Source organism: Rhipicephalus sanguineus, chromosome 8 (genome assembly GCF_013339695.2).
Source record: "Rhipicephalus sanguineus isolate Rsan-2018 chromosome 8, BIME_Rsan_1.4, whole genome shotgun sequence".
In the NCBI taxonomy this organism is placed as follows: Eukaryota; Metazoa; Arthropoda; class Arachnida; order Ixodida; family Ixodidae; genus Rhipicephalus; species Rhipicephalus sanguineus.
The window spans coordinates 17,498,428-17,518,297 of record NC_051183.1 but is presented as its reverse complement, the minus strand read 5'-3'; the positions used below and the strand labels follow the sequence as shown (position 1 = coordinate 17,518,297).

Sequence of the window (19,870 nt, the reverse complement as noted above, 5' to 3'; positions counted from 1 at the left end):
ATGTGGCTATAACGGCCAGGATTCGATCTCGCAACCTGCAGGTCAGCAGTTCTAAGTCAATGAACTTTTAGTTAAATACACATGTAATTTCATTGTGAGAGCAACATTGGTCTCACCAACTATTTTGAAACGGCAGGCTGGGCACATGGTAGATTGACAGCTTTTAAATAACAGAGTGAAGGAAACGACACAAGAATTCAGAGGTCCACAAATGCCGACTGACAACTAATCACTTTATTGCTCTGATGAGAACTTGTATATAACACACAAAGTCCTTGCTAGATATTTGTTTTGAGTGCATACATTCGTGAGTGCAATAAAGCGATTAGCCGTGAGCCAGCGCTCGGGCTGTCTGAATTCCTGTCGATCGTTTGCCTTGCAATGTTATTTTTCAGGTGTCTTCCAGTAGGCTTAGCTGAATGAGCACAACCTTGATATTTGCTACAGGTAAATGTTGACAATAATAAAAAAGCCTGCACTCGCATGCATGTAAAAATCTCCATGAGCCACATTTGCCTGAAAGAACACTACAGACACTACAAATTCCAGCTCCAGTGAGTTTAACATCAACACCCCATCTGGATCCTTGGCCCCGCCCTCCCATTTTTAAGCTGCAAGTGGCACACCTGCTTGATTTTGCAGCGTCCGTCCACGTCCACGTGCAAACTTTTCTTGGTGGGGCTGAGTTTGAAGAGCTGCCACAAAAATATAGCTTCGCTTTTTCCCAACACTTGCTAAAACATATCTGTTACACTGTCATAGAATTCAGAATTTTGAATGCATTGGTATTAGGAGAGAGACTGGCAAAAGTATTTACTCGCGTAATACTAGCACTGTTCGCTAGTGTTTGCTATCAGGGTAATTGAAGGTAATTTTAAATAAAGGTAATGCTGCGATTGGTTGGTTGGTCGGTCGAACTTTTTATTAAGAGTCCCGAGAGATGAGACTAGCGTGCAGTGGTCTGAGAAAATTTGAATGCCTTAGCATTAGGAGGGACACACTGGCAAAATACGCAGGAGTTTGTGTGAAGTCTACCGTATTTACTCACATAATACCAGCACTGTTTGCTGTCGAGGTAAATGAAGGCAATTAGAAGTAATTAAAGGTAATGCTGTAGTGAGAATTTCAATGCCGTAGCATTGGGAGAGACACTGGCAAAAAGAGCGCGAGCCACGTTTGTCTAAAGCCTGCTGTACTCACTCTCATTATGCCAGCACTGTTCATTGGTGTTGAACATCAAGGTAAGTGAAGGTAAATAGAAGTAATTAAAGGTAATGCTATGGTGAGACAATCTTAATGCCTTAGCATTAGGAGGGACACTGGAAAAAAGTACAAGTTTGTGTACTGCATTTACTCGCATAATACCAGCACTGTTTGCTATCACGGTAACTGAAGGCAATCAGAAGTGATTAAAGGAGACGCTGTGGTGAGAATTTTAATGTAGCATTAGGAGCGACGCTGGCAAAAAGCAAACACGTTTATGTGAAGCGTACCAAAATTACATGATAACAGCACGATTGGCTATCAAGGAATTTTCAATGTGCTAACACGAGAGATATGCAGGCAAAAAGCATGTGGGTTTGTGTAAAGCCATATTTTCTCACCAACTACCAACACTGTCGCCTTTCAAGGTACAAGGTAACTAAAGTCAATGCTGCGGTGACAATTATGATGTGGTACCACTAAGAACAATGGAAAAAGGTCAGAAGCTTTCGTGAAGCCTACTGTATTTACTCGTGTCGTGTAAGCACTCGTGCTGCATATCAAATGTTGAAGGTAATTTAGGGTAATTAAAGGTAATGCTAATGCATTTCACTTGCAATTACTGCTAAATTGTGACTGATATTTAATTTCCTTTGTTATACCCATGTTTGTTATAAGTATTGAGGTTTCAATGTGTTTCACTTTAATTTTCAAATGACAGAATTTCTCTATTTCACACGTATTTGAATAATCAAATACAAGTTATGCTTAAGCTCCTTTTTACATAGATTTTTGCAATCCTCAGTGATGATGAGCTTTATTTAGCGTACAAGTGTGACAAAATGCAAGCGAGACAAAACAGAACACATTAGTTTGTTTTTTCTAAAAGCATTAAAATATATTTGCACAAACGACAAAATCAGCAGTCAAATTTACTTATCGGCTCTCACAGAGAGCTGACAATAATCAAGCAAGCGAAAAAAAAAAAGTCCAAATCGAGGACATGACAAAAACAAACACAAGCCGACAGGCATGTGGGAGCTGGCTATTGCAATTGAACAGCAGATGATGTGCGTTTAACTCGCAATAACTCAAGCTCTGTGTGTGGTTAATTTGTCATGCAATCATTTATTCGCCTGGAATCAATAAATGACTGTACTAATGCATTGTCTGTGAATGTCTGTGCCTATTATTTCTTTATTCAAATGACACATTCTACAAGTTATTTTGTAGGGATAATATATAATTGTAGGGGTTTTACGTCCCAAAACCACTACTATATGATTACGAGAGACGCCCTAGAGTAGGGCTCCGAAAATTTAGACCACCTGAGGTTCTTTAACCTGCACCTAAATCTAAGCACAGGGGCCTCTAGCATTTTGCCCCTGTTGAAAGTGCGGCCGCCGCTGCCGGGATTCGATCCCACGACCTTTGGGTCAGCAGTCCCAGCACCATAACCACTAGACCAGGGGTCTCAAACACGCGGCCCACGGCTTCACAAGGAATAAAATGTTTGCGACTCTGCTAAATGGTACTCGCATTATTTACTCGCCTATTGCGATTAATAACGCTTTGTTCGGGTAAACTACGGAGACGGGAGTGATGTCAAGCACTTTTTTTTCCGTGAGGCACCCCATGGGGTCATTATGTGTTGAAACAACCATGGTGGAACAATGTTCTACATTTTCGAATCGGCGTCCAGATCTGAGTCACTCTGGAGAGCAGTATGGATAGGTTTCTCAAATCCCGACGCCAAAACCACTACAGAAATGATCCATACACGAGATACGGGAAATGCGTTCTTTGAAATGGCAGGGTTAGGTGACATTTTTTTTTCTGTGCTGACAAGAGTGGTTAACTACATTTTAAGACTCGTTTACAAATCACATTTCCTCAAATCACAGCAACGTTCGTCTCATATGAACAAGTTTTTGGGGCCACATGTGCTCTTACAAAATAACCAGAAAATTGGAACCTCAACATACTTTCTGCAGTCAAAAGTAAATCGGAAAGTTGTTTAAGTGCCCCTTCTATTGTTCCCTCATAATGTTGTTGGACTGCCTTAGTCAGCGGCTACACTTTTATTAATTCGCAATGAGTGAGTTGACATTTTTCGATTTCACGGCCAACACTGTTGTCACGGTGCATTGCTTGCATAGTGAACCACATAACGGAGGTGCAAACATGCTAACAATGATGCACACAGCATCCGAGAAGACAGAACCGAATTCGCTGCTCGTCCTCTGTGTTCTCTGGCAATGTATGCAGTATTACAAGCCAACAAGCTCAACAAAACAGCTTGACCAGTTTACTTTCACAACTGCATCCAGTATAATTTTTCGTTCTTTGTACACTTTTGCAGTACGAATATTTTGCATCAAAGAAGCTACAGAACCACCTGTTTTCAGTCTTAAACGGAAGATAAATCCGTACACTTCTGAAGAGCTTGAATTACTGCGAGGAAACAGTAACACGAATCGCAGATGTACCTGCGCTTTTGTTAACGAAAAGAAAAAAAAAAACGGTTGCCAAATCTGGCTAACCAGTGATCACTTTTGTGCATGCAAAAGAGTGCAAGCAAAGCTTGCCAAGGTGATGCAACGGTGCAACAGTTGAACTTTGCTACAACAAAGTCACATCTGATATCTGTTTAAGCATGTATTTGCTACATGCTGGCCTCATTATATTAGCGTTTGTTATAACTAAAGTTCGACTGTTTCGTTAATGATGGCGAGCTGGACATGGTGTATTAACAAAAAAGGCAACAGCAGAAATGCTACGCGACAGCAAACGAAAAATCAAGTGGAGGCAAAGTTTGGCCAACGTCACTATCAACAAGACCACCACTACATGTTCACGGCAAAATCCTTTAAATAAAAAAAAAAAGAGTGCCCAACCTTTCAAAAAGCGGTTTTTACTCAACATTACATGACTGTGCAAGACCATAATGCCAAACACTTAAACGAAACCAAACTTTCGACCTTAAAAAATATACCAGAAAGACTTCCACTTCGCCCATTTCTACTCCTCTCTAGAGAATATGCACATCTACTATATTGGCAACATTGGGAGGGCAAAAAAAAAAGTGTTAATGCTAGAAATGTTATTACAGCATGCTCACAAACACACACTTAGCACGCACACACACATGCAAAAAAAAAGTGATTTGTTACATTTCCTGTATTCCAGTCTAAACCATGCACGCAATTTATTTATTTATTTCTTTTAAGGGTCCCGCCGTGTCAAGACTTACATCTTGTGTCACAGTGTCTTTTTATTTTTACCTTACCTCATTTTTTTTTTCTCATTATCGAGGCATTCATGCTCTCAAAACACTCATGCGGTCTGTATTTACAATGTTGTACGCAGCGCGCAGGTCACTTTTAATATACTTCACAGACTCTGAGCTTCTTAGCTAGAAGATAAACACGCCTCGTTTACAAGCCTCATTTCGACACCAAAAATATGCATGCAATTCCGTCTCCAAAACATTTTTATTTACCCAAAAACACCTTTAAATCCTTCGGGGCATCGCCTTCATTGTGAATGCGGTGCTCACTGCGTCATGTATTTCACTGCCAGCTTCTCTACGATGAACGTCAAGACTCTTACACTTCATGCAATCCGCTACGCATCTGAACAAGCTATACTCCACAAACAACTGCATTAGTGCATCCTTTGCGGCGTCAAGTCTTGTATGCTAACATGCCATCCGAACGGAGGCGACAAAGCCGTATGGGCACCATTATAATTTCCAGCATTTCAAATTTGGCTGCTCTGAATTAGTCGTAGCTTTCTTTTTTTTTTTTTTTAATATGCCGAACATTTGGCTCATTTGAGCACAGACTCGCAGTACGCAAAGGCAGTGGCAGTGCAAGTTTTCGGCGCAATATCACAACATCGAATAACACCGCCGTGAGACAAGAGTCTAGCCTATGGCGCAAGAGCCGTCTACACACACCGACCACATACAAACGACATTGGCGAAAACTGTACTGCCAGCCAATGGGAAAAAGAACAATTCTTGATTTCAACAAATGGTGTGAGGTGCACCCTAATAAGAGCACCCACTAGGAAAGTTGACAGCAACTTCCAATACAGAGCCCTCGCTACGCGTATTAAGAGATTGACAACAAAAATTTTTAAAACCGTATTTTTTTACAACACATCGAAGAGAACTGTCCTGCTCTCTCTGTGCGCAAAAAGCTTGCAGGAGTTAAATAAACAACAAAAAACAGCCTTCGAAGTCGCTTGCACGGCATATGCCAGCCAACATTATGCAATCGGCCAACCGAGCCGTCGACAGCGCGTCCAACGTCGTCTGCTAGCTCGGCAACGCATTCCACACGTGTGCATCCAGGCCAAGCCTCGAAACGAAATCCGCATGCGTACGACACGGCAGGCGCGTGCGCGGTCTGCCGCCTAGACAACTTCGGAGCCGAGTCGAGCTTGAAACAGAGCTTGTTTGCGATCCGCGGGCCGGGTGTCTTCGGCGATCCGTGGCACACTTGCACCTGGCTGACAACACACACGGGTGTAACGGCAGATGCGTTCATGCAGCGGCGCAATTCAGACAGCCGGTCTCTTTTCCTTCTTTTTTTTTCATATTCCATTCCTCTTTCTCCCATCTCCACACAATGCTATGAAACATGTATTGATTAAAGTCCCTTAGAAGATAAGGAAAGGCAGCGCGGGGCTAGACGACCGAGTTGCCGTCGCCGTCACAGACACCATTGCTGCTGCCGTTGGAGTAGGGGGATCCTTCGCCCATCTCTCCTGCAATGGACAAAGAAAAACGGTAATCTTGTAAGCGAAGGGTGCTAAAATAATTGAAATGCGACACCTACACACTGCCGCTACGTCATGAATCAGTGCACAATGTGCCGTGACTTCAACCTCGGAAGGGAAGAAGTGCTACGCAGGTTCTCTGTTTTGATAAACACTTTCCAGGGCTTGAGGGAACCTGCAACACTTTTTCAGCATGGCCAGAAAACTCTTCCGATTGGTAGTCGAGGCTCCCGAGAACACACGAGCCAAACATTACAGCTCAGCACGCAGCTTGAAATTCACAAAGATAAGAAATCGTTGGCTCTTCTCTCGACAAATAATGCCATGTACCCAAGTCCACAGCTGTTGACTGATTTCAGCATGGCGAGCTACACAGTTACTACGGCCGCCACGTGCCCGCGAGCGCACTCGTGATCACGCTGAAAGTAAGCCGTGTGTTCAAAGAAAAAATGATAAAGTGCTCAAGGTCATGAGGAGCACTGACAAAGGGACGCATCATCTTGCCGCCTTGTCATCCCCTCCCTGCAAAAGCTTTTTAGCGCACTCGCTGGTACGAAAGAGAGAGAAAGCGATTGAAGAGTGTGCCAAATCCCTGTAACTCCGCTTGTACTCAACGGATTCTAAACATTTCTGCGGCAGCCGATTCGTGAGGCAATAAGCTCTTTTAACGAAGCCATTAGACGATTACTCGGAAAAGTGTTGCAAGGCCCCTTTAAGTTACGGAAATGTAAACTACGCAGATAAATGAAAAACAGCATCATACCTGCATCATTTTCAGCGGAATCACTGCTAAGGCAGAGAGTTTTTGCAATTAGTATGCTACTGCTCTGAGGGTGTGGTTTCTAAGAAGAAAGCTTTATTTTTCAATACTACTCATCCCGCAGTGTATTCAAGCGTACTTGATTCCAACAAATGCTTTCTTTAATCGATTAAAATGGACGTACGTGACAGAACTCGGTACAAATGCTGCCATCCTGTGTTTGGAGATTACTGAGTTAAGCACCAGTGAAGCAATCATTTGGGGCACCACCAGACCGAAGTCCAACAGGCCACAGTTCAACCCACATACCTGCCAACCTGTGAACTTTAAAATTCATAAAACTCCCTTCGCTCATGAAAGCTGGAGGGCATGTTCTTAAAAATTCTTTTTAATGTTCGTCATGAGCACATACATCTCTTGTAGGACACATCCGTGCCATGTTAACGGTGGTTTGCCTTTGCTACAATGCAGTTAAATGAAGCAAGTTTGAAAAGGCAGAGACTGACAACAAAAAGTGTTCTTTTATTATTTTAAATCCCAATGCCCCTTTTACCCTCGGGGACTGTTGTGAATCTCGCTTGCTTTAGCAGCTTCTAACAAACCCACGATCGACAGAACATCGGTTCTTGGTAAACGGTGCGCGTACAAATACACACGTGACTGGCACACCATGGTGGGCCTACACCAACACTTCTGTACACTCGCCAGCGCCGAGTTTTTCGCAAATTACGCCACCGCCACCACTGAATCCTGTAACTCATAGAAGCTTTGCTTAAAATTCAGTAGGGTTGGCAGGTGTCAGCATGTTGCCTGAATGAACAGAATGGGAGACAAACCCGACTGGGAGCTGGGCGAAGCATTGGGCACATTGGTGGGCACGGCAGCTGCGGGGCCCCAGACGCGGATGGTGCAGTCGTCCGAGACGCTGACCAGCATTGACGGGCATGCTGGGTTCCAGCTGACGCAGTTCACCGACCGCGAGTGGCCCTGCAGCACGGCAATTGGCTTCTCCCACTTGACGTGATAGATGTACACCTTGTTGTCTGCAAGTGCACACGTGGGAGGAAAGCATGTCACTTGAGAACCGAGAAAAAGAGTTCCCGAAACAAAGTTGCTGTGCACAAATGGCATCTTTCGATTACGCTTTTCACTTGCGCAGTACAGTCAAAAACATATATCAGCCCGACAAAAACAATGAGCAACAAGATGTATATAATAAGTTCATTGTCCCCACTGCCAATGACAGATACTAGCGCATTACACAAACACCTGCCACAGACTGCTATTAGCAGCACCTCGACTACGATGCACACAGATGGAAAATGAAGAGCTACCACATTTACTCGAATGTAACGCGAGTTCTTTTCCAGAGTTTTGCCACCCGAAGTCGACTCTCACGTTACAACCGAATACCGAAATTCAAATTGTCTAAAAGGTGAAATGATGCACCCAATTCTAGATGACTATGGCTTTGGCCATTTCGCAATTCATGTTGGCAACACGTGCCAGCCAAATGCCATTTCGATCCACCACAACAATAACCATTCTCTGTTTCCCCGCTCTGTGACGGCACGCACTTCGCATCTGTTCCTGTGTCGTCATGTGTGGCAGTCTTGGTGGCTTTGGTTGCCCTCGAATATTTCGACTCTCGTTCAGCTCCCCTTGCAATGAAAATGCGTTGTGCCCAGTACAACGCCCATTTCAAGAGGCGTGCTATTTTGACGGCTGAAGAGATCAGGTGCTGCTTGAAGCCTCAACGTGAGTGAGGTGCCCATCTGCGAGTGGCAGCTTCAGCAGGAGCTTCTTTTCAGGAGCGAGCATGGCCACCATTTTGAATTGGAGCAGCGTGTTGCTGATTTCGTTTTGGCGGTCAGTGTAGAACTGACACAGTTGAAAGCAAGCGATGTCGCTTGGCAGATGGGCAACCCATGAATAAAGTTCAACGTGTCATGTGGTTTGCTGTGAAACACCGTATTTCGAGACGGTCTGCAAAATAAATACGCTTTTTCATGCCTCCACTGGCCTCACGTGACATTGGCGGTCTTCGCTTGCTGTTGGAGGCAACAAAAAGTAGTCGCCCCTTGCGTTACTTTCATGCTTTTACTTTTTTTCTTCCTTGAGGCAATAAAAAGTCACCCCTCGCGTTACAATCGTGGTCGTGTTACAATCGAGTAAATGTGGTAGCGGCTGTGTCCAAAACTCATCCATGAAGCATTTCCAGCTCCGGCAGTAGCTTCCGCCACATGCAGCCAGATGGAGCTGTCACTGAAGCCATCGCTGTCACTACACTACACTATCGCTGTGTCACTGTCACTACAACATCTGTTTCTCACAACTGGACTCTGGTGGTTAAATACAGCAGGTCCAGCCTAGAGTGCTTTGCAACTATGTTAAAAACTCTGCCCTTTTGCCAAGAAGACCATTTCCAAAAACACAAATGCTTGTCGCCATCTAATGAGAACACTAAAAACGGACACTAGCTCTCCTTTTATCGCAACTTCCATGTTGCTGGCACTTAACAACAGAGCCCTGTCGGTCTCTCTCACAACATGGCAAAGACTGCTTTCATACCTTCACTCCCGCTGGCAACAAATGTCTGGTTCACACCGCCGAAGCATGACCGGATGGTGTAGTAACCCTGCGTGACACCCTGGAATTTCCGTATCAGCACCTTGTCGTCCAGGTCCCACATGTGCACACCCTGCAAGAGTAATAAGGAGTATATATCACTAACTACACCTTCAGGAAAAGTAATACAAGGAGTATATCACAAACTACTCCTTCAAGGTGTATTTCGTCACCACAAGCCTGCAAGAGTAATAAGGAGTATATATCACTAACTACACCTTCAGGAAAAGTAATACAAGGAGTATATCACAAACTACTCCTTCAAGGTGTATTTCGTCACCACAAGCCTGCAAGAGTAATAAGGAGTATATCACTGACTACATCTTCAGGAGGAGTAATACAAGGAGTATATCACAAACTACTCCTTCAAGGTGTATTTCGTCACCACAAGCCTGCAAGAGTAATAAGGAGTACATCACTGACTACATCTTCAGGAAGATTAATACAAAGAGAGTACATGACAAACTACTCCTTCAAGAGGTGTCTTTCATAACCACAAGCCTATTTTCCATTCGTGGGGGGGAAAAAGACCTCTTGCAGTACATTCAAGTGATTCTTATTGCACTATCACTCGGTCTGCAGCAGTACAGAGCCCTCTTCAAAATCGGGCTGAAGACACCCGACCGAGTGAAATGTCTAGCAGTTTGCAGATGCTGTGGAAACACAATTACCGTGATAACTTACTTCAGAGGACAGCAACACCAAATTTTCATACCTGAACTGTACTTCATATGTCAGTTCACACACATTCCAAAGCTAACTGGCAAAATTTTACCGCTTTCCCACGTTTTATGCTTGAATTAATATATGTCAGACTCCAATCTTACAGCGGTCTGGTGACGCTGATGTGAGATGTCAGAGGTCACATTCTGCATGGTTATGGCACGGTATGTCTCTCACACATGCAACTTTATTGTTGACGACCAACCTGGGATCCTTTCTGCGTGCTACTGCTGCTTTGTGCTCTTAATGATGTGTAGGTAAACGATAGGCCCAACACTTCAGCGGCGTCCTTGCTCACGAGGCCCACTTTCAGCGTGGCATGTTCATGGTCTTGGTAGTTTTGGGATGAATGATTCTGCAACCGACAATCCCACAGCTTGCGACATGACGTGCCATGATGAAATGGAGGTAACTCTATATGTCAGTAAGGTTTAGAGTCATAGTACCCAAACTTAAATGTTGGGTTAAATATTTGCTCCAAAAGCCCAGTTTAAGAATAGAGGTACCATACTGGGTTCCACTACTCCCTAGAAAACTTGGGATAGTTGGCAAACCATTGATCAAACTTGTGCTGGGGCTTGTTGGAACAGCATACTAGTACCTAAAAGCAGCGTTGCAAAGTACAAGTGCTTAAGTGCCATGGCCTCTTTCAGTACTACATGCCGTACAGCACATCTTACTTGCATTGCGCCAAAAGAAAAAGCGCCTGTCACAGAACAACAAGACTACTGTCCTGCGTCCCCGACATGCTTACCTGTGTGGAGAGGTTGAGCAAAGCAAGCCGCCCCGTGTCGTCGACCGTAAACGATATAATGGGGTGCTCCTCCTGGACTCTGCATGAGATAAGGAAGCCAGTAGGCACAGTTAGCCATTGCCATAATGCTCTTTTTCGTCAGACATGTTTCGTCCACAGAGCTATACAAGCATTTGTGAATAGCAGTGCAGTTATGTATGATACGACAGGTTTGTGCTCTTGACCGTGAATGAAACTCTGAAGAGAAGTCTGCTATTTGTAACTAACGCACGTATATGGCACGCGAAGAACATCAGGTAACTCTCCATCGCCAGGTTGTTTTCTTCATCTGTTTTGCTTTCAGATTTATTTTAGCATCCTTCTTTCTTTATTAAAACTTTTACAGCACACTGTAGTAATAAAATTTTTACAGCACACTGTAGTGGAAAGCAGTTGGTTAGCTTTTTAAAAGACCTCAATCTCTCCCTAGCAATGTGTGTACAACACAACAGAACAGACCACAACAGTACAGAAAGTGCGTACACGTTGAAATCGGTGAGATCATCAAAGACGTATCCCCGGATTCGGTGGTGAGAGTCGGCGGCCAGCACAGTGCGCCCGTCCTTGCGGCAGTGCAGGCCCTGTACCCGAACGCCTTCCCATGAGTCCAAGACGTTGCCGTCCAGGTCCTGCATGAAGAAATCACGTGACTTGATCAACCAGCGCCGCATTAGATGCCACGGAGTTAAATGATTACGGAATCCTTGTCTGCCCAACCCTAGGAGGTTCTAACAATTCAGGAACCCCTGCCCTATCGGGAAAACGGAGGCAAGAGAAGCGCGGCGTGTGCGTGCCTTACCTACTACTTTTTCTTTCTATCGCATTGCGCAATGCACCCTCCTAACTGTTTCCTTCCCGCATGTCGGGAATTGAACTTTCATCCATGCGCAGCACTTCAGTTGCTACAGGCAACAACGACGGCCATGCGTGCATATCCGCAACAATGAAATGTGGTGACGTGAAACGACAAGTCACTTCAATAGACTGATAGCCGAAAAGCACACAATTGAGAGAGCATCAATTATTGGAAAACGGTGCATAGAAATGCACGCATGACTGGTGCCCCCTTTTTACACTCGCAGGTGCCGGGCTTTTTGCGGTCACACCTACAACACCAACAACACTTGTAAGGTGACACAAGCTTCGCCTGCAAAAAAAAAATGCTGGAATGGAAGCTCCCGCACCTTCTTACAAGCAAAGGTGAAGCCAGCACTTGCCCACATTTGACCTCAGAAACGGAGCCTTTGGCAAGTGGTGTCTGTTTACAGATCAAATGCTTTTGCTTTGTTAATGTAAATTCCAAGTTAAATACAAAATAAGAGATCATTGTTCAAGGAAAAGTAACATCTACAGCTGAGTACTGTAATGTGATCGCCAATAAAATTCGCCAGGACACCAAAGCTTCACAAAAAAATCATGAAACACAAATACGCGTGCTGAGAAGTGTCCACCCAGCAAAACTAATCACTTAAAACTAGGGGTGTGCGAATATTCAAAATTTCGAATATCTTTCGAATAGCGTCTGCTATTCGATTCGCACTGGAATTTCACTATTCGAACTATTCGAACTTCCCAAAAACAAATACAGTCAACGTCAGATTGAAATGCCCCTTCAGATTTTCAATATGCTTCACCTCATCACACCCCGGTATTGCGGCAAAGCTGCCTTTCAAGCTCCGCTACGGTCGCAAATGTATTTACTAGAGCTGTGCGAATAGCAAAATTTTGGGCGCGAAGCGAATTCAAATATTTAAGTGGGAGTGCGAATCGAATCGAATATTTTTCGAATATTTCTCGAATATTTCTAGAATGTTTCTCGAATACTTTGAAGTGAAATCGCAGAAAAGAAAAGTTGAAGAATATTCCTAAACATATTCTTACGAGAGAGCAACATGAAAGTGTTTCTTTTCGCTAGGTTGATGAAGCACTGGCAGGGTGGTGTTTTATAGCTGTCTTATCAAGAATGAGGCAATGTAGAGGCCGAATTGTATTTATGTACATGATTTGGTCCAACCAAAGTGTTGCCGACAACACTGTACATGTGATAGGCAGAGATGCCATTTCCTCAGCTTCTCCTCCCCTTTCAACTTCTGTGGAAGCCCAACTGATGTGGCGGACAAGGGTGTGCTCCCTTCAAGTCCGGAGTTCCAAATCTGCCTCGTAGACGTCGATATATAAGAACATCTGAAATTTTGGATGCTAAAAAGCTTCGGCTTCCGATTTTTCGGACTTCCTGCCCAAATTTCAAGTCCAAAACAGCGTTTATTGAGCTCCCACCTCTGCCACATCTTTCATCTCCATGTTGGAACCAGTGTTTTCTTGAGTGAGTACATTTGCGACCGTAGCAGAGCTTGAAAGGCAGCTTTGCCGCAGTACCGGGGTGTGATGAGGTGAAGCATATTCAAACTCTAGGGATCACTTCCAATCGGACGTTGACTGTGCCTTGGCAAAGTTCGACCGTAACGGAGCTTGAAAGGCAGCTTTGCCGCAATACCGAAATGTAATGAGGTGAAGCATATTGAAAATCTAGGGACCACTTTCAATCGGACGTTGACTGTCTCTTAGCAAAGTTCGACCGTAGCGGAGCTTGAAAGGCAGCTTTGCCGCAATACCGGGGTCTAATGAGGTGAAGCATATTGAAAATCTGAAGGGGACACTTTCATTCGGACGCTGACTGTATTTGTTTTTGGGAAGTTCGAATAGTTCGAATAGTAAAATTCCAGTGCGAATCGAATCGAATAGCAAACACTATTCGAAAAATATTCGAAATTTTGAATATTCGCACACCCCTAGTATTTACTCAAGAAAACGTTGGTTCTAACATGGAGATGAAAGATGTGGCAGAGGTGGGGGCTCAATTAATGCTGGTTTGGACCTAAAATTTATGCAGGAAGTCCGAAAAATTGGACGCTGAAGCTTTTTAGCATCCAAAATTTCGAATGTTCTTATATATCGAGGCAGATTTGGAACTCCGGACTTGAAGGGAGCGCGCCCTTGTCCGCCACATCAGTTGGGCTTCCACAGAAGTTGAGAGGAGGAGAGGCTGAGGAAATCGCATCTTTGCCTATCACGTGTAAAGTGTTGTCGGCAACACTTTAGTTGCACCAAATCATGAACATAAATAGAATTCGGCCTCTACATTGCCTCATTCCTGATAAGACAACTATGAAACACCACCCCGCCAGTGCTTCATCAACATAGCGAAGGGAAACACTTTCATGTTCCTATCTCATAAGAATATGCTTAGGAATCCTCTCCAACTTTTTTTTCTGCAATTTCGCTTCGAAGTATAAGAAAAATATTCTAGAAATATTCGAGAAATATTCGAAAAATATTCTATTCGATTCGCACTCCCACTTCAATATTCGAATTCGCTTCGCACCCAAAATTTTGCTATTCGCACAGCTCTACTTAAAACTTGTATGGTACTAGAGAAAAAATTGAGATCAAAATGTGGACTGACTATTTGTTGACTGGTGGAACACGAAGTGATTACATTTTCAATATTGATTGAGAAAACAATTAGAAAAAAGAAAGAAAAGAATCAATCTTGTACAGCGAACTCGCAAATGCACTTGAAGGGGCGTTGCCAACTCACACATTGGTAAAACTGTCCGCGGATGCCGCCCGAGACAAACTTCTTTCCGTCGCGGTGCCATGCGCATGACGTGATGCTGTCTTCCGGTTGGTTCGTAATCTTCACTCGTAGCTCTCCAGTCTGCGATAAGAAAAAGGGGGGGTGGGGAAGGGGTAGGGGGTGGCATAAACATCCCGCTTTTCAGAACATAACACATAGTCATGGGTAGTAACTAGTTACTAATAAAGTGTTACCTGTAACCAGTTACTTTTTCACGTTAACTTCAAGACTAAACTGATTACTTTCTCACGTGATCAACTTATAATCGTAACTGTTACTTTTTACACAGTAATAGCGACATTACTTTGTAACGTTGCCATTACCACGCTCCGTCACATAGATAGTGCACACACATTTCGTGACATGAAAGTATCGGTTGGTGGTGTTAAATCAAGGAAAGGAGCACAAGACATGAAACAAAACCATTACTATAAAGAGAACCAAAAGTGCACGCAAAACATGGGCGAAAAAAAGGCACACACACACACACACACACACACACACACACACACACACACACACACACACACACACACACACACACACACACACACACACACACACACACACACACACACACACACACACACACACACACACACACACACACACACACACACACACACACACACACACACACACACACACACACACACACACACACACACACACACACACACACACACACACACACACACACACACACACACACACACACACACACACACACACACACACACACACACACACACACACACACACACACACACACACACACACACACACACACACAGGTGCTGCCAAACTGTTGCATTGGTGAACCATTATTATAACTGTTTTTTAGGATAAGTGAGCCTGACAGCCCCAACGTCACGTCTAATGACATCAGACGGGTGAACAAAGCAGATGCTCACCTGGACGTTCCAGAGCCAAACATCCGCGCCATCCTCAGGCCCACATACGAGCAGCATCGAGTCGTCGGGACTCCAGGCGGCGTAGGAAGCACCGTACGGATGGCCTTCCAACGTTCGCTTCAGGGACAGGGTCAATGTTGCCTGCGAGCAAGGAAAGTGAGAAGAGGTTCTCAAGCTATGTGCTAGTGATAGCATGATGGCAGGTTAAGTAAGAGCAAAGACAACAATGGTCACACGTTGTTGCCTTCCTGGCCTTTGCCACAATGTAAGAAATTCACTCTTTGCAGAGACCACTCGTTGCAGAGACAAAATTAACTTGTTGGTCAACTAGCGGCAGCGACTATGACGAATGATACAGCTTGAAGAGTGAAAAATCTCCAATTGCAACAACAAATTGTGCTTCGCGGGAAATCCGAATTCTTCAACAAACAAACGTGCGTCACAATTAGCGTGCCTGACCAACTATTAAGTACGCATGCAACGTGGGTGCCTTTCTCTGCAGCAGTAACCTATTTTCTTCAGGTGACTTCCTGGGATGTGCTGGTTGCTATAGCAACAAACGATAAAACGATAAAAGCTACCTTTCCTGCCTTGAATGCAACGCCCCAGTGATAGATACTGCTGTCAACAAGTGCGTGCTGTTGATACTTCATCTGGTCAAATGTGCCTACCAAGCAAGCCATGAAATGTCCTTACCTAAAGAGCGTATACCTTACTCCATGGCCTCTGCACTCTCATTTCTTGCGTTGCTTTCATATTTGATCATGTTTGCCCGCTACAATAGCAGTTTCTAATCAAACAAGTTTGTGATCAATGAGCTCACCGGTTCACACAGTCAAGCCACGGACTAGAGCACATGCGTCAGTCTAACTCAAAGTAAGGCAACAAGTTGGGCAAGCCAGTAGATCTCGCGTGGAATCGGTAGATTTCGCATAGAATGGACCACGCCTTGAAAGTTCTTGAATTTCTTTTTCAAGGTGACACTTTACGCTATTCATTCTTTTGTAGGACCACGAGCGAGTGGAATGCTCTTCTGTCAAATACTGTAGAAATTAAATGTAATGACGACTTTTACCACGCTTTGTGTAGAAATGAAATGACAACTGATCTAGTGATGTATGTACCCCCCCTGCTGTAATGGCTGCAAATGCAATGCAGGTACTGAATAAATAAACAAATAAATAAATAAATAAATAAATAAATAAATAAATAAATAAATAAATAAATAAATAAATCTGCGTCTTACACGCAGCGCGAAAGAACAAAGGTTACATGAGTAAACCTTTAGCAGCGCTTGTGTTTCAGTTGAACTCACCGGGTTGACTTCCCAGATCTTGACAGTGGAGTCCTTGGATCCCGTAGCGAGAAGTTCGCCGGAATGAGAGAATCGGCAGTACCACACCTCATCACAGTGGTCATTGAGAATCTGCACGTCACCAACAAGAGCAGTTTTACACAAATTATAGTTTTCTTTTACATTTCTTCAAACTCTTTCTCAAACGCAAATAGGGTTCCCATGGTTCTTCCATCATCCAACTAGTGCACTATCACCGTGACATAGCACTGTCCAAAGGAATGTAGCATGCGCTGAGTTTTCAAGAAAACATTGGGACGTTTTTCTGTCATACAATAGTAATACACTCAAACCTCATTATAACAAAGTAAGTCACATCTGCCACGAAAATAACTTCGTTATATCCAGAAATTTGTTATAAACGTTTATTTGTAACACTGTAGCTATGACAAGACTATTCTTCATTTACTACGTTATAACCAATAATTCGTTATATCCGTGTTCATTTTATCGAGGTCCGAGTGTAGTCATCTGGCTTGCTTATCTTTTGTTTCTTGAAAACTTGGCGCTCACGAATTTCGTATTAACAAGACACTCTCACACTTATAGCATACACGCCATTTATGACCTAGAAGTGACAGCCATACGGTGTTAAAAGAGGAAACGGCACACAAGCCAGATAACGATTCCTGCGTGGCAGAATGGTGGCCCTGAGGGTAAACTTGTTTTTAGGGTGACAGAAATACTCCCAAAAGAGTGTAACCATCTTTAGAGCATACCAGAAAGATGCCACAAAGAGCGTAAGTGCCTTCAGCGATGAAGACACCCAAAAGGGTGCAGCCATTTTTAAAGTGAGAAATACACCAACTGTATTGAGAGTGAACGAAAGGAACCCTAAGGGTACAGCAATTTTTGGGGGATGACAGAAATGCACTCAGGGGTGGAAGCGGGCTTGAGTGTTTTGGAGCAGCTCAGGGAGCAGGAATAATGCTGTTTTGGAGCAGCTTTGGAGCACCAAAATGTGTGTTTTGGAGCAATGCAAGTTAGTTTTGGAGCAGAATTCTATGATCAAATATTGTTCTTTTTTATTTCTGGTGAACATCAGAAATTCCAACGATTTTAGAAAACATTTAATACTGATGAACCAACTACACTTAACACAAATTATATATATATATATATATATATATATATATATATATATATATATATATATATATATATATATATATATATATATATATATGCGCACACACACGCGCGTACGTGTTATCAAAACATCACAGCTGTGATAGAGCAATGACTCAGGAAAATGAGATAAACGATGTTCTGAAAAGCTACACTTGACTAGACTGAAAAATGAAAAACATTAAAGATAATGAACGTTTTGCATCAGCGGTGTTTTCGCACCGCGTTTGCCGGGTTGCTACATTTTCGTCAAAAGCCTACGCCGGCTTCAAAAAGTTCCTTCGAAATGCGCGGAGGTCGGCGCCGTCTGGAGGCATTGGGAGAAACCAAAGAAGCACGTGTCTGCACCCTAAACTCCGTTTGTAGGACGAGCGGGCGATGTGCCGCGCGAGGCGTTTTCTTTTCTACTTCGAGTATGAAGACGCGGCGGCGCGATTTTGAGATGGCGTTCGTCAAAAGGACGCGCGTGACCCTCCGACCACGCGTCTGTCGCGCATGAAATCAAGCCATTCAGGACGCAACAGCGCGATTTCGCGAAGGCGTTCGTCAAAAAACACGCGCGTCCCTCCAAACGCGCGTAAATCGCGCCAAAAGTTGCGCCATGCGGTTCGACCTTTTCCCTTCAAGTTCCCTTCCAAGATTTGTCAATTATTGGTGTCGCTTATATGCACGCAAATATGGTACTTGAGATGCGATGATACTAGATGTCGCAATCGCACAATTTGTATCCCGTGGTTCTGTTTTCGTACTACCTCACATCTGTCTTTTCAGTAATAAACGTTCCAAGTGTCTATCTTGTTCTTTTTTGTATATTTCTTCACTCGCCACCACATGAGCCAAACCACACGCAGCAACGGCGGCGAGCGGCATGTCATGTAGTGCTGCGGATGGTACGAGCTACAGCGTACTCGACCACGAGCCCAGCGCAGGTTCTGACGAGCCAAAATCGAACAACGCGACCGATCGCACTAGGGATACTAAGATCGTCGCTGCACGAGCGCGTTTACATGCTGCATTTATAACGTCTAAGGGCTTGTGTGCAATGCAACAAATTCTGCACATGGAGAGGCACGCTTTCACTAAAAAAAATGAGTTTCGGAAATGGTCCAACCGACTTACACGGACCGAGGCCCTGTGAGTGGTTTCGCGGTTGGTAGTGGCTTCACTGACCGCAAACAGATAAAACAATTTTTTTCTTTCACATGAAGACTTATGACACAAAATCCATATTACACATTCAGCTATACAGCGGTTTCCTTAATGCGAAGTTTCTAAATAATGGTCGCGCGTTTACGTCCGCGGCGGCTGCTCGCACTATCCTCATGGCTTTACATCAAAATAAGTATTCGCAGTAAATAGAACCTTTTCGACAATTATGAAGCGTCAACGCAGTTACTTTTGTTCATGTTCGCAATCCCAGGCCACGATAACAGCAACCGCCTCGTGCGCGCAGCGCACCAGAAAACTCCATTGCCGCCGGCGTCACAATCGACATATGGCCGCACAACTCACTTTCTTGTAGCTAGCTCCTGTGCAGGCTCGCTAGCTTTTTGTGCCTTCGACAACGTCACGAGAGCGCGCCAAGTGATGTGATGATGATATAAGCTCGCATAGGCGCACCATGACACGGATGACAGCGGTACATAAAGGCACCAAACGTAGCTTCGGTGATCGGTTCTGGAAGCGCACTGGAGCCCATCGCTGAGGCCGTGCACCAAAAACCGCTTGGGAGCAGTTTCGGCGCAATAATGCGTTTTGGAGCAGGATGGCGCAGCAGAAGCGGATTGGCGCAGCGTGGCGCAAATGGCGCAGCGCTTCCACCCCTGAATGCACTTCAATGGGTGTAACTGCCTTTGCAGTGACAGAAAGACATCCCAAAGGGTGCAGCAGTTCTCTTTAGGGTGACAGAAACATGCCTCAAGAGGTGCGACTGTTCAGCACT

General features: G+C 44.2%; 1 protein-coding gene across 1 annotated transcript in view; it reads right to left on the bottom strand.

The window, feature by feature from the left end:
- Positions 1–5,794: 5,794 nt before the first annotated feature.
- The window catches only part of LOC119401483 (WD repeat-containing protein 26), a 28,037-nt gene continuing 13,961 nt past the window's right edge, over positions 5,795–19,870 (bottom strand). Inside the window, exons 7-14 of the mRNA XM_037668325.2 lie at positions 16,762–16,872; positions 15,447–15,587; positions 14,494–14,613; positions 11,379–11,524; positions 10,857–10,935; positions 9,323–9,452; positions 7,588–7,794; positions 5,795–5,979 (exon numbers count right to left, since the gene is read on the bottom strand). Coding sequence (XP_037524253.1) covers positions 5,900–5,979; positions 7,588–7,794; positions 9,323–9,452; positions 10,857–10,935; positions 11,379–11,524; positions 14,494–14,613; positions 15,447–15,587; positions 16,762–16,872 — 1,014 coding nt within the window. The 3' untranslated portion in view covers positions 5,795–5,899. The remainder of the gene's footprint in view (positions 5,980–7,587; positions 7,795–9,322; positions 9,453–10,856; positions 10,936–11,378; positions 11,525–14,493; positions 14,614–15,446; positions 15,588–16,761; positions 16,873–19,870) is intronic.